Genomic DNA, 26004 nt, shown 5'->3' with positions numbered 1-26004 from the left:
ATATTTGTTGAGGATGTTTACAAATACCAGGCCGCACGTGACAGGGGCGTCACCTTCGAGGAGCTCGACCCCCTTGTTCTTTCTCTCCCCGTTCATTTCTCGTTCAATACTTCCTGTGAAAGGTAAACAAATGGCGCTCCTCGCTCCGAAGTGTAAAATGGTTCAAAATGTAAGCAGAATACGCTCATTTAAGAGATCAGAATGCCCGGACAGAAGAGGAAATATAATGTTCGCTTTCCACCCGTGAGTATTACTTTTCGTTTTCGTAGTTTTACGAGCATTTTGTGCAGCCTTCCACTCTGCTGCTCGGACGAGGGCCACCGAACCTCTCAGCTCATTCTCCTCTTCTCCTCACGGCCAGGGACGCATCAAGAAGATAATGCAAAAGGATACAGAAGTGGGACGAATCGCTACAGCGGTGCCAGTTATCATATGTATCCTTTCTTGATGCTGAATGCTGGTCCTGAGTCCTTCGTAGTCAATTTGCCAGTTGATTTTTATGAAGCGTGTAAAACTTGTTTCCGGGTTTTATTAAAAAAAAGAGAAAATTAAGAAGGAAGAAAGATAAAAGACCGTTTAAGCACACGTAACGTTTTGTTTTATAATTCTAATCATGCTTAAATAGAAGAGTGGACTGGAGAGTCGACTCCAAAAGAGTCACTTTCTCGATTCTGACTCTTTGATTCTTTTGTTCCAACGACTCATTAGTTCACATTTTTAGAGCGCTGTGATTGGCTCGAATCAGCATTCTATAAATCGATCACACTGCTGAACTAAAACCTTAGTTCAGGTTTTTTAGGCCAGATATCAACATATTAAAAAAAATAGCATCTACATTTATAAGTATCTGAAATAATGCCAATGACGCTAGAATAGACATAATTGCCTTTATGTAAAATATCCATCCATCCATCTATCTATCTATTATATTGTTCATTACTCATTTGTAGTTCTTCATGTTGCTGCTGTGTTCCATAACTGCAGATTTAGCTAAAGCTTTAGAAATGTTCGTCAGATCTCTGCTCACCACGACCTGTAAAATAACCCAGTCCAGGAACAGCAGAGTGATGTCCATAAATCACATGTGAGGTTCAAAAATGGGGATCCTCTTGTCCTAAATAACTCAACTATTCCTAAGCATTTTGTGAATTTTTTTTTTTTCTATCTATTTCTGTTCTTTTATTATACTTCATTATACACAATCTCTTTAGGAAACAGTGCATTCATTCAGAGAAGTTGTTTGACTTCCTGAAGGATTTGGCAGATCAGGCCTCCACTGCATCAACATCAGAGTGCAAAACTAAGGGCAAATGGCAGTCGCACAGGTACAGTATAAGGGGCCTGACGAATGGATAAAATGCAGGACGGATACAGTGTTTTTCATACAAGCCACCGTTGTGATCAGTGATCTTCTTTCAGGAAACGGTGGCAAAGTGTGTCTATCAAAGCCAGGTCGCCGGAAAGGGAGGAGCCACCCCAGAAAGCCACCAATGATTTGGTCATCAACAGCGATTCGTCCAGTGTGAGTTACTGCGACTGATAACACTGACACAAGGCTAAGGAACACGACCAGGGAGTAGCATTTTAATATCATCAATGTTCTCCATGTGCGTATCTCTTTCAGGAGTCTGAGCTGTTTATCTGCTTGGAAACTCATTCACCTTGACCAGGTGAGATCTGCGCCGATATATTCATATGCAAAACGAACATACCGTAACTACATCGACCCAAGTGTTCAGCAAATTGTAATTTTCCTTTTTATTCCTATTTAAGTTTGTCAAGATCTCTCGCTGAAAACTGCAGTGCTATTTATGGAGACCCAGCATCTTTTGGGAAGGGGGTGCGTTACCGTTATTCTTAGCATCTGACGCAAATATTTAATTTTTAATTTGTGAAATTGCTCTGTCGCGGGATTATGCCGATTTTTTTTGTTTGTTTAGGGACAGGGAGTTTTAAATTCCGATGAGGAAGAAAATATTTAGTTTATTATAAGAGATTTTGAGCGGCTCCACTATTTTTCTTTCGGTTGGATTCATAATTAAAACTGTAGTTTGAACGGTGTAATAATGTAACATGATTTTCTAAACTGTGCGATTTATATATTTATAGGTAAAGGTAAATATATTTATTCTGTTCTATCTGTCATCGCTAAAGACAGGTCACCGTTTTGTTACCATTATCCGCAGTAGGTTACCCTTTAAGGGGCATATTGTATGATAAAGTCAACTGTATTTTATAGTAATTATTCTATAAGGTATATTTTAAGATGTCGATATTACACAATATTGTATAAATATGCATTTTCTACTTCTAGCCTAACTGCTGTGAGATATGACAGATGTAGTAAAAAAAAATGTAAATGTAAAACAAGAATCTATTATAGAGCAAAGCAAAATAACGGCTGAATAAAATATCTTGAGGATGATGTTTCAAAGGTACTTTTATTTTAAGTAAATGATGCTTTGTCTGGTCACAAAGTGTGATGCAGAAAATATACAAGAAAATAAATAAAACCTTTTTCCGAGCTGTAATTTGGGGCTGAGCGACTTCAAACTCGTCTGTGGTTCCCTTTTTCGAAACAATTTCAGCAGCTAAAACCAGGCGAAGCCCCGAAAAGGCCGAAATACAGTACTTGTAGTAATATAAAGCAAATAGAAAAGCAGCGATCTAAAAATAACCAGTTGTGCATTCCGCGTGATTTTCTTTTTAACACAGTCTGTTTGAGACAAAAGAAGTAGGCTTTCTGTGGCTTGCATCTGTTTTGGTGAATATAAAAATCGCATGTTCGTAATACTATTAGATGCGAGGACAAAAATGAACATGAATGACGGTTCTCATCAGAAAGAAACGTTAATTAAGTGGTCCGAAATCTCTCTTTATTGTTCTCTCTCCAAACCATCTTCAAGAAGATCCAAAGGAAAGCCTCTCGACGTATCAAAAAACCACCCAGTGCATAAAAGGCACCATTCGACCCTGTGACCCTTTCACAGAACAGGACAGGAGTGCCGTCAGAGAGTTACCATGCTAAAATAAGTACACTATATTACACACATACACAGATATTTCATATGACCCAAGTCTCCTCTTTAGCACTCATATTTTCATCTCTTACATTAGATTTTTCCGTCTTTTTTCATTTACTGTAAACATCAAAATCGTCCAAATAAAGGAAGGTGATAATGGACCTGCTGTTCAGTAGAGTCACATTTCCGTCCTCTCTTTCTGTAGGTGGAGCGAAATGAACAAAAATAATAAAAAAAAAAAAAACAAAACGATAAAACAAACAAAAAGAGCCGAAAACGGAGGCCGCTACATCCTGGGCTCAGCAGAGTCGCGCGCCGTAGCCAAATGTCTGTTTAATGGCGTGGCAGTAGTACCTCTGCCAGCCATCTCGTGTCCGCTCCTCTTCGCTCTCGGGAACCGCCCGACACTCAATCTTTAACTCCGTCTCGTTACCCTTGTCTATGAAAGTCAATGTCACCATTGCATAGTGCTCTGAAATAAAAAGAAAGGACAGGCGGTGACGTTAAACAATGAGCTAGATGTTTCTCGAAGCAAATACAATACTCATCATGGGACATGCGTCAACATTTTTTTTGTGATATCAGACTCGGACCTTATTCTGCTGCCATATAGTAAACTAGACTACAATTTAAAAGTTTCTGGTCCTTCAGAGATTTCACTTGTGCTCTGAATTTCTTTTTACGCAAAATATGAAAATTCGGTGGTGCTATGCTGCTTTTAATTTAAAACAATGCATCACTGTGAGGTTATTCATATACCAGCCACAATGTAAAAAACTTTTAGATTATAAATTCATATATTTTAATTGCATTTTATTCCTTTGATGGCAAACCCATTTATACTAGCCATCAATCCAGTCTTCAGTGTCACATAGTCCTTTCTAATAGGCTGATTTGATGACCATTTCCTTACATTGACATTTCTTATTTCTATTCTATTTAATGTGCTGATGTTTTTTTTTTTAACTTGTGATCAATAGTAAGTTCAAAAGTACAGGATTTCCTTAAAATACACATTATATGCGCCTAAATTGTCAATTTATGGCATAATTGTTTAATGTTCTTTTTAAAGGTCTCCAAACTGACAGCTCAGTTGTTGTGTGGCTGTTAGATGACAATGCAGATATAACACACACTAAACAAATTTATTTGATGAAAGCGTGGTCACTCAATTCTCTGCAGGCAGGGTGAGCGAACGTCTCTTACCGCAAGGCCATGAGTTGAACCTCCACTTCATGACTATCTTCTGCTCGGGAACCTGTCAAAGCCACATCGAATCGTAATTCAGCCATCATTCTCGATCTTTACTGAATGTATTATTAGCCGAGCCGTTGATTTAAAGGACAGTGTCTCACCAGCTCCTGGAACTCTCCGTTCACGTTTCCGTCCAACAGGCGAAACTTTCCACCCTTTTCGGCCTCCACCACAGCACTACTGCGTGTGAAAGCCTGCACCATCTGTAACACACAATTTGCCGTTCCCCTTAAACAAATGCAGTCACTGATGAGAAATGGTCTGCTTATTAAAGGGAGTCAGTAGCTATGTTTCCAGCTAACTTAAACAAAAGCAATGTTTTCATCCATTATTCCGTTATTTTTGTTATACATTTAAGTTTAGAGTGTGCAGACAAAACGCGCTCATGTTATCATATTTTCTGAGCCTGCTGTTTAGGAACGCAGTTCTGGGAGTTATCTTTAACGAAGCACTTTGATGAGACTTAGAATGATAAAATTAGCATTTCAAACGCTGCAAAATGAGATTGTTCTGTCCAGTTTTATGCGGTCCCATCGCAAAAGGAACACAAAGGAATTTATTCCGTAAAAGTGTTTCAATCATAGTTTAGGAGCATGTTTTCTTGTGTATTCTACTTACTTAAGCTCATACATTTTTATGCGCATGTTTTTTTTTTAATACGATATCCTAAAATGCACATGAAAATAGGTGGATGGAAATGTAGCTAGTGGCTGTCAGCTGTGAAAGAAGACTCACGTCCTGATTGAGAAAGACCCTGTAAAGCTCTTCTGGTGAGGTGAGGAAGGTGTCTCTTAATGAGAACTTGCAGGTGGGGATTTTTACCCCTGTGTTGGGAGGAGGAGGAGCAGCGCTACATGAGCCAATCTGAAAACACACACAAAAAAAATTGTACGTTTAAACTGAAGCTGCCCTGCAAGACTTTGACCTGCATGTTACTTGCAGAGTCGCTCATAAGTTCAGACGTTTTGATGAATTACAATGTTTACATTTAATTATCACATCAAAGCAGACCGGTCACGATACATCAAGCTGTACTAAAACATTTTGAACAAAGCATATATTGAGGTGACCAGATGTTACATTGAAGAATCGCTGCTAAGAACCGTCCGTGTTGCATGCTAGCTAGTTGACTGGGTAAAATTTTATACTAGGTTTAAATATTTTAGATTCAAGCCAACCGCAATAAAGAAGCTGGAGCTTGTTTTCTATATTTACAGATATGACACAAACACATAAGCATGGCATTTTCCCACAAAATCCAACCCAGTTGCTCAAAAACAAATCATTGTTGCTTTAAAATGATTGGGACTGAATCAGGATAAAGCAATAATATAAATTTGAAAAATGAACGTTTTTAATGTATTACCTCAGTCATAATTACTTAAGTAACAAACATTTTTAGAATTTTCATTTTAAAACATATCCGGACACTTAACGACGTATAAATGTAAATAAAACGGCAAATAATTTTAATAAAAGACAGTACAAAGGCAGCATTGCTAATGATTACTTTATATGAATGCATCTCTGAGGGGAACTGACTGTCCTTAGAAAAGTTTAATGTGGTATTTTCACATGCTTTCAAAAGGAGGAGAATTTGGTACAGTTCACTGCGATACTACGCAAACAAATTTATCATAGTAGTATGGTCTCATAATATCTTGAATCTCCAGGTGATTACAGAACCAGCTATCGAATTTATCACCCAGCCAAAACCTTAGCTGAAAAAAAACGTATTTGGATAAATCATTAGATTTGGGCTTTGTTTTAAAATGTAGTTTTGTTAGATTTTAAATTCACAAAGAAATGTGCAGCAATAGCCTAATAAAAGGACACCTTTGCATTTACCGTATGCCTTCAATCTCATACTCAAAAGTATTATTGGGGCCAATGGGTAACAAACAAAATCTATTTATTCATAGTATCATTTAGAAGTAAAATCGACTCACCTGGGTTTTGTTTGACTTGGTTGTTGCTTGCGCCGTCTGCTGTTTCGACACGCCGTTGGCTGTTGGTAGGATCATGCCCTGCGTGAACTCTGCAACAGGTAATGCCATATTATAACAGTTCGCTTCCAACAGACAATGCATTAGTAGCCATGCTTTTTTTTGGCGTCTCAGTGAGAATCACCTGTTTTGAGGAAGTCCACATAACTTGCCAGCGCCGTGCGGATTTTTTGGACTCCCTCGCTTCTCATCAGAGACAGTAACTCCGTGTCGGGCTCATCTTTACATAGACTCACACTGATCTGCGAAAAAAAAAAAAAAAAAGACTCAGTATCATCACTTACATAGTAGACTCACTCAGCACAGCTATTAAATTGATCAATAAATTACTTCCGTTTCAGATCGTGGTTCTTAACCTTTTTGACCTTTTGGCCCCATAACTTTCCAGTTCTATGTGAATTACAAAAATAGGGATTTATGGATTCATGTCTACCTGATAAAACATTTTAGAGCTTGACGTAACTAGAAACATGTATATTCATTTTTAGAAAAACGTTAACAATTCACGAATCATCTAGGTCTAGAAATCATTTTAAATTCTATCAAGGCGTCTTGAGGTATCAGTCTGGTAAAGGGCGCAGCATGTAAATAAGCTGTGTAACTTACATCAAGGTCGTCCATGTCATTTTCATCCGAAAGATTAGGAACTTCGACATTCCCCTTGTATTTGATGCCTGACTTCGATGTCCCTATACAAACACACATCCCAAAACCATCTAAATCATTTATAAAGCCGCCGAAAGTAAATAACCGATACAGTTAAACTTCTAATTAAACTTCTTTTCATTCTCGTCTTCATCCTCACCTCTCCAGGAGGCCTTCAGATTCCACTCATAGAAGAATATAAGCTTCCCTTTGCGGTTATTGATGGACGCTTCTCCCTCCACCTTGCTGACCTCTGTGATCTCACACTTGCCTCCTTCACTCTCCACCTGCAACCCCATGAGCAGCTCTTTCAGCTTCTCTGATGACCAGTTTGTGGCGTCCCTCTCGGTCCTAATAAAACAAGGCACATGCATTCATATTACCCCATTATTTTCAGTTCAACACTAAGGATTTTTCATCTGGCCCAGTGGTTTGTTGGAACTTGCCCTACCAAAAAAGTGACATTTACTATGCCAAACATTTTTATATATATATATATATATATATATATATATATATATATATATATATATATATATATATATATAGACCCATATAACCTTGTATTATACTAAAAGATTGTTGCAACACTAAGATCTTGGATACGCAAAGATCAACAATCAGACCAAATGACATGCAATATAATATAGTGCATGTGAGCTCACGCTTGAATGGTTTAAAATTGCAAAAAACTTAATTCTCCAGACTTAAAAACGCATGCTTTACACATTTGTGACAAACGACAATGCAACAAAGCCAACTGTATAAACGCTAAATTCTTTAGAGATAGCTGATGATTATTTCTATTTCTCAGTCTTTCGAACAGACTAAATTATTAGGCTATAATAATTGCTATACAATTGTCTCTGTATGCAATTCAAATAGACAACCGAATGAGCAATACCTTGTAGACAAGATTTTGCAAAGAAAAATTTATTTTCCTCTCAAAAAAAAGAAGTCGTCATATTTACTATCTTTATTTCCAGATTATCCAGGACCCAACCCTGAGATTTGCTCTTGACTTAAAATTTGTCTTAATGAGGTCATTGTTTGAAACTAGATTTTAAAGTATTTGTTAACAACCAAAAACCCTTTCCACTGAAAGGAGATGCTGCCAAAGACATGTAATGGTTAAAATGCTTCAGAGCTACTGTTCCTCCTCTCATTATATTACTCCCTTGGTGGAATTACGTTCAAAATCCACGTTAACCTCTCGTTTAAATCACGCTTCGACGTGTACTTCGCATTAAGAAAACGGAGAGCGTCTCTTCTTCGGTAATATTTAATGCCCATGCTGCTTTTCTCTGCTGAACCTGACACACAGCGAACGGCGGAAGCGGCGGAAACTGCCGGACGACCGCAACGACAGCGGACGAGTAATTAACGAGCAAAAATATGATTTTCGTTGAAAGATAAAGATAAATCGCCAAGGAAGCAGTCGCGTGAAAGATGCTGTGAAAGAATGGCACGAATAAACTTCATGACGACGCTAACGGACCACTAACGTTAGCCAGACCCGTCCATTTCACTTTATAGATAAAATATCCACCGAAACAACAACTTGAGCTATCTCGGTCGCAGAGAGTTGTATTGTTGTCCTTATTATATTTTCTTCGGCAGAGTCTCTACGACACAACAGATTTAAAGAGGACAGCTCGGGTCAGAGGAGAGTGTGCTTTAGCATTTTAGCATCAAAATGGCTTGAGTGAGTGAGTGAGTGAGTGAGTGGATGTGCCGGTGACTCTCACCAGTGCCAGTTGTTGACATTTGTAGCATCCGCTCTCTCCTCCACGATCCAGCGAGGGTCTCCTTCTCCCCACTTCGCCATAATGATTTTATACAGATACTCTGCTTGGAATGAATGAAGCTGTGGGTTGTGACAGAAATGTGTCCGCCACGCGTGAACTCTCGCTTCTGGAACCCTCTCGACTGCTGCCTCTGGTTTTGTTGCTCGTAGAAATTACTGGAAACGGAAGTGAGTCGCGCTCAAAGCTTTCCGTGCTAAACGCTGGGCCCTTGGAGAAGATTCCGCACGGACCTGTTACGCGTGAGAACGAGACGTCAGGCTCGTGTAACTCCATACACAAGATACATATGGCATAGATACAGTTTTGTTTGTTGGTGGTATAATAACATTTGTTTGTTTTTGGACATGAACCATAACTGTCAACCATTTACTCCTGAAAATACCGTGAAGTAACGCGTAAAATAAGTAAGAAATTAGCTAGCGTTTGTATTATGCAGAATGGGAATGAAAAATTTATATGTAATACAGCGATTACACTTATTTGTGCATTGAAAGAAACGTATTATGCCTTATGCGTTTATAAATAATAATAATAATAATAAATATGCAAACACCAAAATAGACCTCACTTCCTTCCTTATTCTTATCCATGGGTGAGGTGTGGGTGTTTGTATTGGGCACCCAACCATGTCCTTTGAGTCCTTTCTCAGTAAGTTTGTTTTCTGTTATGTGGTTTGCATGTTGTGAATGGTTTAGACATTTGCTTGTGTATTGAGTCTGTAAAACAAGCAGGAGGTCTTCTCATTCTTCCACTTCGTTGAACTGCAGGTCTTGCACAGTAATCCATTCAACTAAATTTCTAAATCCGGCTCGAAGGACCATTTGTTGAATATAAGATGTTAAATATCCAAAGTTCTTTTAAATGGTAGAAACTTGGTGGTGTGTCTGATTAAATCTGAGTTATTGCGACAACGTAGTCCAGACTCTTATGACCCTTCAGTTGTTCAAACCTTTCTTTTAAGACAAGCCCAGCAACAAAGTTTTCCCTCTGAGTATCAGTGTTTAAAGGAAGGAAAGTTTATTGAATCTCAAAGTCGTCTTCTTACACTTTCTCCTGAATTCAGAAAAGAAACAGGACTTATTGTAGTGGGCGGAAGGCTCAGACGAGTAGAGGACATTGAACAAGAAATGATTAATCCAGTCATCCTTGACTGTATGCATCCATTATTTAACTTAATCATCAAAAACTGTGAAGAGAAACTTCCATCCTTGTCCAGAGAGAGAGTTCTCAGAACTTTGCCGTAATTATTGGATCATTAGAGGAAGACAAGCTGTCAAAAAGCATCAGTTTTCTTGTTTGGAATGTGGAAAGCTAAGCCAGCTATCCCTCAAATGGCTGACCTTCCACTCTCTAAGCTCCGGTTATTCAAACCTCCCTTTTGGTCTACAGGGATGGATTGTTTTGGACCTTTTTGTCAAGATTGGTCGTAGATCAGAAAAGAGATGGAGCATTTTGTTTAAGTGCCAGACTACGGTGTATCCACCTTGACTTGTTAAGCAGTCTAGATGCTTTTTAATGGGCCTACGTCGTTTTATATCGAAAAGAGGTCAGCCATATGAGATCTTTTGTGACCAAGGAAGTAATTTCCCTGCAGCTGCAAGAGAACTGAAGGAATCTTTCCAGAACCTTACTACAAGGCTTGCACAGCCTCTTCAGGAGGAATCAAAACGCACAACACAAGAAAAGTCTGCATGCTGAGGTAAAAATGCATAGTTTAATAAACAGTTCATTAAGCAAGTACAATAATATTAAGTCATTAACATTTTAGGGGGTCCATTGCTGAATGATTCACTTTGAACGAATCAATCGTATCAAATTTTCATTAGCCCATGCATATACATCTGATGAATCTGCTGATTTAACGAATCGCTTGAATGAGTCACTAACTCAAAAAACATTAAAAACTATATATAAACCCAATACAGTAGAGTACTCCCCCCTCCCCCCACACACAAAATGTCAAAACAAAACCAAATTTATATACACACACGCACACACACACACACAGACTGATTGAAAGAGACATACATATTGTGCATATATAAATAAAATTCACACAGAATTAAAGAAATATTATTCATTTTAATATTAAAAAAAACAATTTTGACAAATTGCTCTTGGCAGCAAAAGTTTTATAAACGACAGTTTGGCATAATTTCAGAAAAGTCAAGGACAAGAACTGCTAATATTGCGAAAACAAAAATAAACAAAAGCAGATAGTGGAAAGCACCGTTTCTTTGTAACAAATTTAAAAGCATTACAATCTTCAGTAATAATTTAATTTTAGTTTTGAGGCAAGTAAAAAAAAAACAACTATTTATCATGTGAAGTTTGTGTGTTTGTTTTAGAGAAACAAAACGCATGTGTTGGTTAAGTACATATTTGTCTTTACCATTTAGAAAAATTAATTATTACCGAGGGATTACAATTTAAACGCTGTGACTCGTTCAGGATTGCGTGCTGTTGGTTCAAGCAACTACTCCGTGACTCTGCATGTGTGGTAGTCTCTTGAACCGTAGATGATTTTTCAGCATTCATTGCATTGTGTTTGTGACACCGAGATCACTCACCCTAAGCTTTTTTCTTCTACGCAAAGGCACAATGAAGCTCCTGATTGTGGCTGCACTTGTCGGACTGTGTCTTGCCCAGCACAACCCAAACACTAAGCATAATAGGACCTCCATTGTTCATCTGTTTGAGTGGCGGTGGGCAGATATAGCTGAAGAATGTGAGAGATACCTGGCACCAAACGGCTACGGAGGAGTTCAGGTATGTTTACAATGCTTATTGATTCCAACTTGCACAATTTTTTCATAACAGAAAATGTGATGTTCTGAAACTTCCCCAGCTTTCAGATTAGAATCTTTAATTTAATTTAACTTTCTAACACTGTAATTTAACTTTACAGATCTCTCCCCCCAGTGAGAGCATTGTAGTGACCAACCCTTGGCAGCCTTGGTGGCAGAGATATCAACCGATAAGCTACAACTTGTGCTCCAGATCAGGGACCGAGAAAGAGCTAAAGGACATGATCACGCGCTGTAATAATGTTGGGGTAACTAAAACTAAAACTAAAGCGCATGGTATCATACCTCCAAAAACAATGCAGCGAATGATCATTTTTACGCTACTTTGTCGTCCTGTAGGTGAACATATACGTGGATGCGGTGATTAATCACATGTGTGGAGCCTCTGGTGGAGAGGGCACTCACTCCAGCTGTGGATCATACTTCAGCGCCAAAAAGGAGGACTTCCCCTCTGTTCCCTACTCATCATGGGACTTCAATGATGACAAATGTAAAACTGCCAGTGAAGAGATTGACAACTACAGCGATATTTTCCAGGTTTTTGTTTGCAGCGGTGTTTTTAACTCTTCTGTGTAAGCGCTTCAAGACACGTTCTTGTTGTTGACTTCATCTTGATTATTGGTGTTGACAGGTCAGGGACTGTCGCTTGGTGAGTCTCCTGGACCTGGCCCTGGAGAAGGACTATGTTAGAGGAAAAATAGCTGAATATCTGAACAAACTGATTGACCTGGGTGTGGCTGGGTTCAGGGTTGACGCTTGTAAGCACATGTGGCCTGGAGACCTTGCTAACATCTACAGCCGACTCAAGACGCTCAATACCACTTGGTTTTCTCCAGGCAGCAAGCCCTTCATTTATCAAGAGGTATCTGCAATTGAAAACCTGGGATACTTAAAATGGTTGTTGAAAACAGTAACACAAATATCTTTTTTTTAGGTGATCGACTTGGGCGGGGAGCCCATTAAAGCCAGTGAATATTTTGAACTCGGAAGAGTGACAGAATTCAAGTACAGTGCGAAACTGGGCATAGTCATTCGTAAATGGGACAAAGAAAAGCTAAGCTATCTCAAGTATGACACTATTATGACACAGCTCTCTGGAAAACTGATTGCAACGCTGACTGCATTTATACTTAAAATCATCCTCAGCAAGGTTTTGGCTTCTTTTCGTTTTGTTTTAGGAACTGGGGAGAAGGCTGGAGTTTCATGCCTTCTGATAGAGCTGTGGTGTTTGTGGACAATCATGACAATCAGAGAGGCCACGGCGCTGGCGGAGCTTCTGTTCTGACGTTCTGGGACTCCAGGTGAAATAGTTAACCAAAGAACTGCAACCGTTTCTGCTGTGAGCGGTACGTTTTACGTTGTTGTATTTTGCAGGCTTTATAAGATCGCTACAGGATTAATGTTGGCTCATCCATATGGTGTGACCAGAGTCATGTCTAGCTATCAATGGGATCGACATTTTGTGAATGGAAAGGTGAACACTTTTACATAAAATAGCGATTATATTGAGGTCTTATAGCTGGTTAAAGCCATGTGCATGATGTTATATGAATGATTAGTGGGATATATGAATGAAAGTCACAGTGAGGTAAAAGGTGCATTTGATTTAATTTTCCCCCAAACCACTAGATGGCACAGAACCCCACTGCAGCTCTGTCCTAAACAGCCATGTTTCACTTTAATAGTTGTGGGTGAAAAATTGTCTGGTTCTTGATGTGATTGCAAGTAGCAACGATCAATACAATTTATTATGATCGGCATCTACTTTAGAGATAATCTCCATATAATAAAACCAATTATATTTTAAAATATGATATTAATCATCTAAAAGCATAATTTATTGCATATTAAACATCTCATTCGAACACTGTCCTTTTTTATTAATATTTTTAGTTGTTATAATAGTTGTTATTTTATTAGTTATAATATTAATGCATTTTAATGAATATATTTAAGTCAAATTTTCTTATTTTATTTATTAAAATCAACAGAATATGGTACAAACTGTGCTTTATTATTTTGAACAAGTGTTAATGATGGTGAGTTTTTAATTCAGACTCAGACTAACAAAATGTGCTGCTGCTTCAGTGTTATGTAAAAAAAGATGGATTTTCCTGAAATCATGCTTAATGGGATTAAAGAAAACCACATTTCCTTAAACTGTGCCATGATTATGTTAGATGTAAAATATTGTTTTGGTGAAATAAAACACAGGATCAAAATGACTGGATGGGCCCTCCTAGCAATGCCAATGGATCTACTAAGTCAGTACCCATCAACCCAGACTCCACCTGTGGGGACAAGTGGATCTGTGAGCACAGATGGCACCAAATCAAGTGGGTGCCAGTTTGTTTGTTTTTGTCTGTTGGACACATCTTCCTGAAGTCAAAGTCAGATCCCAGCCACTGATTTGTTTTATTCCATAATACAGAAATATGGTGATTTTCCGTAATGTGGTCAATGGCCAGCCTCTCTCCAACTGGTGGGACAACAGTAATAATCAGATCGCCTTCAGTCGTGGCAGTAAAGGATTCATAGTCATCAACAATGATGATCGGTGAGAAACTAGCATCACTAATCCATGAATAACGAACATGTTATAATACAAATTTAGCACGTAACTGGATTTAATGAATGTTTCAGGGCACTGAACGTGACGCTGAACACTGGCCTGCCCGTGGGTACATACTGTGACGTGATCTCTGGAGATAAGAGTGGGAGCACTTGCACAGGAAAACAGGTGTCAGTGGGTTCTGATGGACGAGCCACCTTCAGCATCAGCAACACAGACGACGACCCGTTTATTGCCATCCATGCTGACTCCAAACTGTAGATTCAGTCAGGATATAATTACAATAAAGCAGAATCAATCAAGAGTGTGGTTGAGCTTTTAGTTACGGTTACAATTATTAAAAAAACAACAAAAAAAGTGTCTTACACAGAACAACAATCACCTGATTCAGTGAACAGGCATCCAAATTCAATGTACTGTTAATATTTTGTGTACATTCTTGACAACAAATAGCCTATCCAACCAAGTCAGCTTTGTGTGAATTCTGCTGTCTACATTTGGACGTGAAATAACAACAATGCAATATATACATTTTATTTATTTTTTACATTTTATTTTGTAGTATCTTATTGTATTTAGTATACTGTATTTTAAAACACAATGTTAAAGCAACATTTTTATCATGAATAAATAAATAAAATAAACAATGACGATATAGTTAACAGCGTCACCGCGCGATATTGGCGCGAAAATAAAAGCCAGAGAATTTTGAACTTGATCGCTCCTGAGGTGAGTAAACTTTCTTTTCACCCACTACATAAAACGCTTAAATGTGTTAAGAATGGTTGTGTAATCATATATACGAACAACACAAATATAAATGTTCCAAAATAAGTACAAATTACAGTAACGAGAGCCAAGCGGCGAGCGAACGTTACTTTTTTGTATGGTTAAATCAGCATATGTGCTTCGACACGTTTATAACAATAAGCTATTAAAGTTAAACTAAGTATATTTTAACGTAAATGTGTCGAATTTGTCCTCCTAGTCAATGTTTGTGTGCTACAGTATCTACATATAGCCACTAGAGGGCACAAAAGCCAATATTGACTGGAAAAGAATTATTTCAGCTCTAAATCGAATAGATTATTATTGTTGCAGGATGCTTGATAATATTTATTTTATTCTTTTAAGATATGTTAGATGTATCTGTGAAATGAAACAAAAAGTTGAAAAGTGTATGTTGTAAAAAACCAACATTCTCACATTTTTTATTGTTAGAATTTTATATTTACGATACACATATTTAGCATTAATAATATGCCACTGCTTTAGCACATTTGACTTATTTTAGATTTCTTATTAAAGCTTTTGTCTTGCTATTTTCTGAAGCTCTGTGAAGGCGGGCAGATGTTTTGCAGCAGTACTGAAGAGGTGACCCCGGGTTCCAGCTCTGAGGCTGGGCTGAGCAGCAGCACTCTAACCCCATATAACCTGATTAACTACAGACATGTAACCCGTAGACAGCAGGATCCTGCGTCATCCTCTGGCCTCCTGACTTCACACAGGTCTGATGATCCGGGATCAAACACTGCCGCTGATACTGGTGCTCAGACAGCTGTGTTCACAGACACAACACCAATTAGAGGTGACAGAGAAACTGAAAGCAATAAAACACATTAAGTAGAAGGGAAAATGTACATAAAATCAACAGAGCATGATAACTGACAATGATTTGGTTTTTTAACAGCTGTATCAATAATATCAGTCAATAATCAATAATAAGCAAATAGATCATTCATAAGCAAATAGATATTTTTTTCCAAGTAGAGAGAATATTAATTCACTAGCCTATATAAAAATGTTATATAAAATGTGTACTGTATAATATGAGAAATGTTATTTAAGCAATATGTGAATATCTCTTTTGCTAACATTAAACTGTATTATATCAAAAAATATAATATTTTTGCAGTGCCTTCAAACTCTGTTTCCACAATTCTGCTGTCTAGATACAGTGTTTAACATTTATCACCTAGAGTGTGGTGCTCTGTCAAAGTCAAATCGGTTCTGTCAGTTTCAAAATTAACCAAAAAAAGATTTTTACACTTCTTATAATAACATAAAAAAACTAATGATTTGTAATGAGATGCATTTCTGAACCATAAAAACTTTTACATTAAACTTGAGGTTATAACTCATGGAAATAAAGAAATTTACGCAAAATTATAAGTTTGCTATAAAAAAAAAATCATTTTGCTTGGAATTTCAGTAATTCATAAGTGATATTACTGAAGTAGTGTCTTGCTGTCTTAGGCGTAAAATAATAACAATAATAACATAATACTTTAATTATTTTGCATTGTATTATTATTTATAATTATTATTCTTTTTATCTTTATATTGTTTGGTTCCTCAAAACACCAGTGAAAATAATGTGGGCCGAGAAACTATTATAACTAAAACGAGGTTTGACTTCAACTTGAACTTTGCAAATAACTTTTCAGTCAGTGCAAATCATTTTTATTCTTTTTTTAATTTGGTTAGGGCCTACCTTTTCAGTAACCAAATCAAACGGAGTAAGACTTATTCGTATTGACCGAAAAGTAAATTTGCTCTCAAAACCAGGTTAATGCATTTAAAGTCTGTACGATTTTTGTACAAATACACACGATTTTCATATGGAAGACATGCCCTCGGAATCATGTAAGAAAACACTAGATGCATCAACGGAAAAACCCATATCAGTTAACTGGTCCTGCGCTTTCTCCTCAGCTCAGCGTCAGATAAACATCAGCGGAAGAGCAGACAGGATCAGCTCTTCTGTGGGATCATCTGTCCACTCCTGGAGCTCCAGCACTCCACATGTGAGGCCCACGCCTGCGCTCTCACTCCACGGCCGGACCCCTCAGAAAGACCTCAACAGTATGCAGCCAAGTAAAATCTCTCTGTAGCCCTTATTAAAACTTAAACCACAACTGACAACTCACAGTACAACCTTTTTTAACATAGTGACAGCATCTTCATCCGCTCCTGCGTCTTCATCTGCGTCTCACGCGTCCTCTGTGATAGTGGCTGTGGTGGAGGGACGTGGTTTAGCTCGTGGGGAGATCGGCATGGCCAGTGTCAATGTGAGATGCCCAGAGCTGATGCTCTCACAGTTCGCAGACACCGGAACATACGCTAAGGTAGAGAGCCATTCTTTCTCCAAACTGCTTGTCCATTGTAGGATCAAGGGAAAGACGGAACCTGTTTTAAACTGCAACAACAAACACCCGTTTCCACAGTAATGTTTAATACAGTCATCATTTGAATTTTTAATTTTTTTTTTAAAAGCAAAGCAAATGTTTTATTGTACTAAACCTTAGAAACGTAATCATTATACATATATTACTATTGTTACTGTCATTAATAGAATTAGCTCCCAGCGTGGCTAATTTGAATTAATAACGTTTACAGGGTAAATGCAAAATGTCTAGATGCTTTGGATAATAGCCCAAAAAAAGTAAATAAAAACAGCATAACTCCAAAACTCTAAATGGTGGCTGTATCTACATACATTTCTTAGGCGCAAACGTTCTGTCTAGATATTAAACTTATTAAAGAAATTACCCAAATACAAAAGTTTACTGAAATGCTTCTCAATTCTCCAGAACATAGGCCTTTGCACAGTGTGCCATGCCAGAAAAAAAGATTTTAAAATGTAGTGTAACCAAGAATATACATTTTTATTAGTCTTTATGTAAAGCCATTGCTTCATTTTTATTAATCATGTTATTGCTATTTAATATGCTTGCGATGTGAAGAAACAGTATCATGAAGTAGAGAATGATGCTTAATTTTAATACAGGTCATTACCAAGCTTCATAACCTGATGCCTCTGGAGATTCTGATGCCAGACACTGCTAGTGTGAGAGGACAAGGAACCAAACTCTACACCCTCATCACAGAAACCTTCCCGGTATCATACATGTTTACTGCACCTATCCTGTCTTATCAGGGCTGGGCGACTTACAGTTCGCAGGCTGTGAATGAAAACCGTTAGAGTTTGTGCACACGCTTTTGAACTACAGCTTCTTTTTTTCGCCCAGTACAGAATATTTGCTTTTGCTGTGTGTGCAGTCGGTCACATTCACTGCCGTTCAGAGGAAGTACTTCAATGAGAAGAAGGGTCTGGAGTACATACAGCAGCTCTGCGTCCCTGAGTTCAGCACTGTCCTGATGGAGGTGCAGACCAAGTAAGTAATGGATTCCCGGGGTTTTTGTACAGGCGTTTGTTTTAGTTCCAGGATTTTGGATGTGATGAGTCTGAATTAGATGATATGTGTTTTTATAAATGCAATAATGTGTAATAACTCTATGTAGCATGTGTATATTAAAGTTGATTAAACAATATCAAAAGAAACATCTTCTCTGTCTCTAGATACTACTGCCTGGCTTCTGCATCTGCCCTGCTAAAATACTTTGAGTTTGTTCAGAACTCAATATATGCTCCTAAGTCACTGAAAATGATCTTTACCGGCAGTGAGCAGACAGCCATGATTGATGCAATATCAGCCAGCAACTTGGAGCTAGTAGTGAACCACAGAGATCACAGGTTAGAGCACACGGCTATTCAGCAGTTATATGTTGACCCGCACATATTTACGTTAAAGAATTTGAACTGAAAGCTCCACGGAGAACTCAAACACCTGTCATCCACAATGATCTTCAGATCTACACATCCCCTCTCCCAAGCTCAGCACTGTATACAGATTTCTGTTGATTTCTGCTGCTCCATTGTAATATGCTGTAATCATAAATTATAATGACTGTACTCACAATTAGCTTGCGTCTGAATGTCAGTGAGCATATGCTGTTGTACGCAGAAGTAAAAACACTCTGTTTGGGGTCTTGAACTACACTAAGACCGCTGGTGGGGAACGCCGGTTACGATCTAATATTCTTGAGCCACTGCTGGATGTGGTCACTATCAACTCACGTCTGGACACCGTACAGGTGGTTGCCTGTTACCTGTCTGCCTTTTTTCATTCTGTTGTGTTGACATTAATCAAATAATCTTCTCTTTGATCCATTTCCAGGAGCTGCTGCAAAATGAGGAGCTCTTCTTTGGTCTGACGAATGGTAAAAACACACATCGAGTAATTAGCCAAATTAGTCAGATCAAAACCCAAACCCTAAACAGTTTTCAATTATTTGTGAATACTGAGTGGAATACAATTACAAGAAACAAAACTCACAACAAAAACAGGTTACCAAACTTTACAGCGAATACTGTACACTGTCAATATGGGTGCAAGAAGAAATATGCACAGCTTGTTGCTGTTAATGTAGGAAAGAGGACTTACTTGTTATTGAGTCATTTGTTGGTGATTTTAAAAGCGCTTACCTTCCTGGATCACGTCTACATGGATTTGCAAACACAATAATAATATATTAACATTAACCGGATCCCTAAATGTTTGGCTGCCACCACACCATGGTGTAATTGTATTGATGTCTACTTTAATTCACAGCCATTGCACACTTTCTGGATATAGATGATCTGCTTTCTGCTCTTGTTCAGGTCCCAAAGCAAGAGACGGTATGCATTTGCCAGTTTAATTACATGTTTAAGTATTTTGTCTTTTAAACTCAAGATTTTCATCTAAGCCACCATAGTTAGATTTAGTTTAGCAGTTACACTTAATAGCAAAGACCATCTTTTTATGGTTTAATCTTGTAGATACCGGTGGCTGAAGCAAAAATAATGCAAGTAATTCAGCTGAAACATACTCTGGAACTCGTCCCATCATTGACGGTAAGGTTGCCTGTGCACTTTATATATAAATACTGTCAAATAGTACTGTGAGACACAAAGTCATTCACGCCTGTATTGAATATGTCTGGAAAGCTCAGCAGATTTCCAAAAAATTTATTTTAATGCTTTCAGCCCCGAATAACAGCAGTAGTTTCAACGCTAAATCAGTTGACCTTATTTACTCTTAATCACTCGTAGCATGTTGGTAAGTATGAGTAAGAAAAGTCTTCTATAATATCTGTAATTATGTAAATCTGCCTTTATTTCGTGATCGTATACTGACTGTATTTTTCTGACTTGGTTGAAAAGGCCTATTAAAATACTCAGTCGCGTATGTAATTATGCTAAATAGGTATCTTTTTCCTGATTAGGCAATGTTGTCACATTCCAAAACAGCCTTGTTGAAAGCATATTACACCTCACTTGATGACAGCAGGTAATACATTTTAGTGAACTGTATTTGGCCATTTTTGTTTAACGTGAAAGCCTGTCCTTTCATAGGAGTAGATAAAGTGCTGCGTAAACCACAGCAGCATATAGTATAAAGCCCAACAGCAGCTACTATTTCATCTTTAATGTTTTTTCATTTGTGCTGGTTCAGGTTCAACAGCATTCTGGATCAGATCAAATCACTGATTAACGACGACACCAGCTACATGAAAGGCAGCCTGACCATGCGCACTCAGAAGTGCTATGCTGTGCGGCCCAACGTCAGCGAATTCTTAGATATTGCACGGCGAGCCTACACAGAAGTGGTGGATGACATAGCAGGCGAGTTATTACATTTTGTTCCTGAGATCTTTTTATGTTCAATGCATTTTATAATTTAACAAAACGTTTCTTAATCTCAAATAGGCATTGTTTACATGACATGCCACTGTCACTTATATCAGTTACTAATCAGACCTTTCCACATTCCATCCTATTTATATGTTTTGTCGTGAACATCGGCATTATCGATGTGTTGTGCTGTTGCTGATCAGGATTGGTGGCTCAGCTTGGGGAGAAGCACAGCCTACCCCTCCGGACGAGTTTCAGCAGCACACGTGGCTTCTTTATTCAGATGAAGCTGGAGCGTGGGGTCTTACCTGGGGGGAAGTTGCCGGAGGAGTTCATCAAAGTAAGCTAAAGAAATTACCTTTTAAAAAATGTAACATGTATTAAACACATCATACATGTTCATGTGAACCAGATGTTTTTTATTATTAAAGTATTGGTAACACTATAGGTGACCAGGCAGAAGAACAACTATGGGTTCACCACTGTAGACCTCATGAAAATGAATGACCACTGTGAGGAGGCTTTGAAAGACATTTTTCACATGTCTTATGTGTGAGTATATAGCGGATCAAAATAAGTTGGATCTCTGTAATATAATTAGTGTAAGAATGAGGAAAAAATGCAGTATTTTAAGAATGGATTGTATTTTTGTACTCTGCAGGGTGGTGTCTAGGTTACTGAGTGACATCTGTGAGCACATCCACTGCCTGTACAAACTGTCTGATGCTGTGTCAATGCTGGACATGCTGCTCTCTTTGGCTCACTCTTGCACTGTCTCAGATTACGGTAATGTTTAAGAACTAGATTAGCATAAATTGGGAGGTGCCATTGTTTCGACGATGTAAAATGGTTGTACTCTGTGAGCTACTTGCATTACCTGTTGCATTTATTCTCTGAACACAACTTGGAATACAAAGAAAATAAAACACAGATAAGATGGATATGAGCATAGGTTTAAACCTCAAAGGCAGCAGGGCTGAAGTGGAGAGAACAAAGACATGACCTTTTTTGTGGGAATTTTGGTTGTACACAAGCACCCTCCCATTCTTTTCTTAATTTCTTTTCTTGTTTTTGACAACTAAAAGCTAAAAAAGCCCACTATTTTATGTCTTCGAAATAATGGCAAAAATATAACACAATGTGGATTTTTTAAAATAACATAAATCTTTCATATGTTTTCTACTAGATATTTCAGTATGAGACATAATTTGCTTTGTATTAAGCCATATCAAAAGGATAGCCATATTAAAGGAATAGTTCACCCAAAAATTAAAATTACACCATTGTGATGGGTTGCTGAGGCTGGAATTGAACTATGGTGGGTGACAAATTTCAAAAGTAATTTACTGAGGATTCCAAGTTCAAAAGTACAACAAAAAGAAGCTGTGCTTTATAAACAAAGAAAACAGCTGACTTGGGTTTCTTGGTGAGGGTAGCGCATGCATAATGGGCTCAACACTGAACACAACTGAAGAAAGAAGCACGCTTAAAAAGGAAGGTAAAAACAATCAAGACCTAATTAGTGGCAATACAATGAATTGGTAGTTTCCTAGTGGCTGGGAAAGTCGTTACACATCAGCCAAGATGTCACATGTCCTCCGAAGTAGATTGCAAAATCAAAAATATTTATATTTGTAAAATTATAATGTAAATCACTGACTGACGACACTGGCTGTACGTGCATTCGCAGGAGAGTTGTCTTATAGCTTCTTGATGATGTGCATGACGTAGGATGTGTAGGCTAGACCGTTTTCCCGACACAGTACTTTCATTATTTCACAGTACAGACATTATTTGTTTCCTACAGTGCGTCCTGAATTCACTGATACGTTGGCAATAAAGCAGTGTCGCCACCCAATTTTGGAGCGGATTTCTGGGCAACAACCAATCTCCAATGACATCTACATCTCTGAGGGAAGCAATTTTGTGATCATAACAGGCCCCAACATGAGCGGCAAGTCCACCTACCTTAAACAGGTGGCCCTCTGCCAGATAATGGCTCAGATAGGTACACAGAGTTGCTTTATATATATATATATATATATATATATATATATATATATATATATATATATATATATATATATATATATATATATATATATATATAAAAAATGCTTATATACAGTGGATGTAGGTAATGACAAGCAAGTTTGGGGTTGGTTCTAGGATCTTGCATTAATATTCTTTGTTCATGGTTTAGCACCAGCTGTGTCCTCTAGTCCTGTGGCATCAAAACAACCTTATTTTGGAAGTCTTTTTCCTCCCAGGGTCCTTTCTCCCGGTCGAGTACGCTTCTGTTCGAATTGCAGATCAGATATTTACCAGAATAGGAGTAGACGATGACTTTGAGACCAACTCCTCCACATTTATGGTTGAGATGAAAGAGGTCAGTTTTAGACACCGTGGAAGAAAAAAACAATATTTGATTATCAAGTCTAAAAACTTGGATTTACATATGCATGTTTTTGTGTACACATGGTCTCAGTATGTATCAACAAATAGCACATATAAGGGCTGTCTGGAAAGCATCCAGCTTTGTAATATGAAAGATATAAAAGCTGCAAGCCAAAAAAAAGGGCCTCAGCTATGTACAACTGGCGACTTCATCACAACAATGTACCTGCTGATGTATCGCGTCTCATGAGTAGTTTTTTAGGGAAACATTAATCACCCAGGTGACTCAGCCCTGCCTAAAGCCCAGATTCATTTCCCTGCGATTTCCCAGGTATTCCAAAAACTAAAACCACGTTTGAATGGGACTGAGCCATCCTGTATATTCTTCAATAAATGTTTTTATTTTATTTTATTTTACATGGCTGGATACTTTCCAAACAGCCCTCATATAGAGATTGATTGAAATGCTTAACTGTACTACTAGGTTTCTTACATAATCCACAACGCAAGCGCCAAGTCACTCATCATTATTGATGAGTTGGGACGAGGTACCAGTCCAGAGGAAGGCATTGGCATCTGCCACAGTGTCTGTGAATTCCTCATCAGTCTTAAGGTGCTGTATTAATAGTGTATGTATGATACAATGACGAGATAATAAACAAACACACTTTGTGCCGCAGGCATTCACACTCTTTGCCACGCACTTTCTTGAGCTCTGCCAGCTGCAAACTCTCTACCCCAATGTGGAGAACCAGCACATGCAGGTTCAGCACGTCCGAACCGAAGGTGGCAGAGACAGGGTTGTCTACACATACCAGCTCAGCCGAGGCCAATCAGAGGAGCGCAACTATGGTGGGGTAGAATGACTCCAGGTTCTTCTAAACTACATTTGTTTGAAGTGTATAATAAGCGAAGCTGTTTGGTTAGGTATAAGAGCAGCAGAGATGACCAATTTCCCATCAGAAATTATTCAGGAAGCCAAAACCGTGGCGGCTAAAATCAGCCAAAAGCTGTGGGCATGTATCTTCTTGAACGTTTATGACTCATTAATAATATATTGTAGAGGCACAGAAGAAAAATCGGATGCAGACAGCTTAAGAGGTTATTGACCCTGTATCTCCACTGTGTTGTCTAAAGGCCAAGCATTACAGTGACCCTGACACGGTCAAACAGAGGGCAGTCTATCGTCTAGCCACCAGACTGCTGCAGACGGCCCGTAACTCACGGCTGGATCCAGGGAGCCTGCGCCAGTACCTGAAGGGCTTGAAGAGACAGTATGAGGCTGAACTTCAAAGTGCTACAGAGTCGGTAGAGAACGAGGAATAAGGAACGCTATGGGGTTGGAATATAAAGGGATGGATTTCACCTGAAAAACTGACAAAATACACTTATTGAACTAAGCCAGGGAGATTACTAATGTAGACCATACACCGTTTTTTTTTATTATTATAAAAGTCAATTATTATCATTTATTGTTTAATTTAGTGAAAACCACACTTTATAAGGTTCATGTGTTATACATTTTTTAGAAACTATACTAAATAAACATATGGGATGATAAAGTATCAGTGTTTTTAATGCAATTTTTCACAGTCTCACAATCAGCCAGCTAAACTGCGCATGAAGAGGTCTATATGAAATAGTGCCGTTGAGTTTCACAGACAAGGTTTAAGCCTAGTCCTAGACTAAAACCTAAGTCTGATCTGTTTCAACTGAAGGAAACTTGCACTGATTGATCTTAAAATATATCAGTGCTTTTGTTTTGCCACAAGATGCACACCAGTAATGTAAAATTTACTTAAATGTCCTAATTGAACTATGGCTTAAGCCCTGTGTGTGAAACCGGGTCTTTGAGTTGTTGTATTTGTGGACTGTATAAGAAACAACATACAAATATGAAAGAGTGCTGATGCTCTAAAACCTCAGGCTGATATTTGGAACAACAACACGAGTAATCTTTCAGAGTGAGTCACTGATTCATTTCACCCATCCAACTGCTTGAGAACACTCATTAATTTAAGTACAATACATGTTTATAGACGATTCATTCAATCATGTATAATTTGTTTAGAACTGACTCTGAATGTTTCATTAAGGTTTTCTGAGTCAGTGATTCTATGACTCTTAATACAGCATCTACAGCCATAACAACGTAGCCTGCAGAAAGTCATCAGTTGCACTTCACGTCTAATGCACAGACTATCTGGAAGACTCACGGATAAACGGAGAGGCACAAACTCAAGATCTAAACGAGGCAAGAACACAACCCATCTTGTACTATGAAGGTCAAATCACGTGTTATATTTTACTAGAGACTGAATGAGTTCTGTCAGTATCAGTATTACTAGCAGCTGTCAGTCTAGCTCGCTAGGCCAGAGAGACCTGAACAGGCAGATTCACCCTTTTATTTTTAGAGTAGATTCATATCCGCACTTAAGCCTTCTTTGATAGGTGGATTTCTAAGTCTTTTAAATGACCAAAATAATCTAATCTACTACATCTGGATGATTGCTCATACTTTTTTTTCCTGGTAAAAGGCCTTTTAGTTTAATTATAAAAATTTCCACATTCAAGCTGTAGTGCATTTGTCTTTTTTTCCTGTGAAATCTGTACTGATTTTTATCGAGTTAATAAAATAATGACCTTTATACTGTTATTAATAGTGCAATATGAACATTCAATAGACTGAAGCTATTTAGCTTTATCTTATTATTTTTATCAGGTTAAAATTAGCATTTATGTATGCACCAAATTATTACTACTGGCAGCACAATAATAATTATAAAGTACCTTTTATCATAAACTTCTTACTAAGACATTATTGGGAAGAAGTATTTATATTTCTATGCATTTTGTTTACCTCATATGTAAAGAGTATCTGGAAACGCTCACAGCTGAGCGGAAGAGACAAACTCAAGGTATGAAGTCAAGCAAACATTGTTTATGAAGTTAAAATAATGACCTTTATAGTG

General features: G+C 38.0%; 4 protein-coding genes across 8 annotated transcripts; 3 read left to right on the top strand and 1 right to left on the bottom strand.

The window, feature by feature from the left end:
* Positions 1-86: 86 nt before the first annotated feature.
* On the top strand, positions 87-2422 carry LOC122361682 (dr1-associated corepressor). The gene is made up of 7 exons (XM_043262540.1): positions 87-243; positions 362-434; positions 991-1084; positions 1212-1325; positions 1420-1522; positions 1625-1670; positions 1774-2422. Exons 1-6 carry the CDS (start codon positions 202-204, stop codon positions 1664-1666), a joined length of 468 nt encoding a protein of 155 aa, XP_043118475.1. The 5' UTR covers positions 87-201; the 3' UTR covers positions 1667-1670; positions 1774-2422.
* On the bottom strand, positions 2423-8913 carry ahsa1b (AHA1, activator of heat shock protein ATPase homolog 1b). The gene is made up of 9 exons (XM_043262538.1): positions 8677-8913; positions 7089-7279; positions 6890-6972; positions 6408-6525; positions 6227-6315; positions 5013-5141; positions 4379-4480; positions 4230-4281; positions 2423-3495 (listed from the first exon to the last, which is right to left on the bottom strand). Exons 1-9 carry the CDS (start codon positions 8754-8756, stop codon positions 3323-3325), a joined length of 1017 nt encoding a protein of 338 aa, XP_043118473.1. The 5' UTR covers positions 8757-8913; the 3' UTR covers positions 2423-3322.
* Positions 8914-11131: 2218 nt separating this feature from the next.
* Positions 11132-14417, top strand: amy2al1 (amylase alpha 2A-like 1). 2 transcript variants are annotated; one of them, XM_043262536.1, is made up of 11 exons: positions 11132-11236; positions 11333-11505; positions 11645-11791; positions 11883-12080; positions 12175-12405; positions 12478-12611; positions 12722-12844; positions 12918-13017; positions 13758-13879; positions 13975-14100; positions 14187-14417. In XM_043262536.1, the coding sequence occupies exons 1-11, from the start codon at positions 11230-11232 to the stop codon at positions 14374-14376; spliced, it is 1551 nt and encodes a 516-aa protein (XP_043118471.1). In that variant the 5' UTR covers positions 11132-11229; the 3' UTR covers positions 14377-14417. The 2 variants fall into 2 exon arrangements, with proteins under 2 accessions (XP_043118471.1, XP_043118472.1); XM_043262537.1 differs by having other exon boundaries at positions 11214-11231.
* Positions 14418-14569: 152 nt separating this feature from the next.
* On the top strand, positions 14570-25839 carry msh4 (mutS homolog 4). 4 transcript variants are annotated; one of them, XM_043262531.1, is made up of 21 exons: positions 14570-15703; positions 16831-16980; positions 17068-17243; positions 17906-18016; positions 18178-18293; positions 18479-18652; positions 18924-19053; positions 19137-19179; positions 19572-19639; positions 19781-19855; positions 20227-20291; positions 20457-20626; positions 20839-20975; positions 21084-21187; positions 21297-21421; positions 22443-22643; positions 22906-23024; positions 23517-23645; positions 23713-23884; positions 23960-24048; positions 24170-25836. In XM_043262531.1, the coding sequence occupies exons 1-21, from the start codon at positions 15466-15468 to the stop codon at positions 24356-24358; spliced, it is 2781 nt and encodes a 926-aa protein (XP_043118466.1). In that variant the 5' UTR covers positions 14570-15465; the 3' UTR covers positions 24359-25836. The 4 variants fall into 4 exon arrangements, with proteins under 4 accessions (XP_043118466.1, XP_043118467.1, XP_043118469.1 ...); XM_043262534.1 differs by having other exon boundaries at positions 15406-15703; positions 16831-16992; positions 24170-25839; XM_043262533.1 differs by having other exon boundaries at positions 15489-15623; positions 16831-16992.
* The last annotated feature ends 165 nt before the right edge of the window (positions 25840-26004 follow it).

The sequence above is a fragment of the Puntigrus tetrazona genome, chromosome 17, assembly GCF_018831695.1.
Source record: "Puntigrus tetrazona isolate hp1 chromosome 17, ASM1883169v1, whole genome shotgun sequence".
NCBI lineage: Eukaryota > Metazoa > Chordata > Actinopteri > Cypriniformes > Cyprinidae > Puntigrus > Puntigrus tetrazona.
Note: the sequence above shows the minus strand (reverse complement) of the source record. Positions and strands in the feature narration are given on the sequence as shown.

Bases quoted from the DNA above. Each gene is read 5' to 3' on its own strand.
- msh4 (XM_043262534.1), top strand. From the start codon at position 15,466: ATGTTTTGCAGCAGTACTGAAGAGGTGACCCCGGGTTCCAGCTCTGAG. The intron at 20,292-20,456 runs GTAATACATTTT...GTGCTGGTTCAG, and splicing joins ACCTCACTTGATGACAGCAG to GTTCAACAGCATTCTGGATC. The intron at 21,188-21,296 runs GTGAGTATATAG...TGTACTCTGCAG, and splicing joins ATTTTTCACATGTCTTATGT to GGTGGTGTCTAGGTTACTGA.
- ahsa1b (XM_043262538.1), bottom strand. From the start codon at position 8,756: ATGGCGAAGTGGGGAGAAGGAGACCCTCGCTGGATCGTGGAGGAGAGA. The intron at 6,973-7,088 runs GTGAGGATGAAG...GTGTTTGTATAG, and splicing joins TCTGAAGGCCTCCTGGAGAG to GGACATCGAAGTCAGGCATC. The intron at 6,526-6,889 runs GTAAGTTACACA...TTTTTTTCGCAG, and splicing joins ATGACATGGACGACCTTGAT to ATCAGTGTGAGTCTATGTAA.
- amy2al1 (XM_043262536.1), top strand. The intron at 12,081-12,174 runs GTTTTTGTTTGC...TGGTGTTGACAG, and splicing joins ACTACAGCGATATTTTCCAG to GTCAGGGACTGTCGCTTGGT. The intron at 12,612-12,721 runs GTATGACACTAT...GTTTTGTTTTAG, and splicing joins GAAAAGCTAAGCTATCTCAA to GAACTGGGGAGAAGGCTGGA.
- LOC122361682 (XM_043262540.1), top strand. From the start codon at position 202: ATGCCCGGACAGAAGAGGAAATATAATGTTCGCTTTCCACCC. The intron at 435-990 runs GTATCCTTTCTT...CTGCAGATTTAG, and splicing joins AGCGGTGCCAGTTATCATAT to CTAAAGCTTTAGAAATGTTC. The intron at 1,085-1,211 runs GTGAGGTTCAAA...CAATCTCTTTAG, and splicing joins GTGATGTCCATAAATCACAT to GAAACAGTGCATTCATTCAG.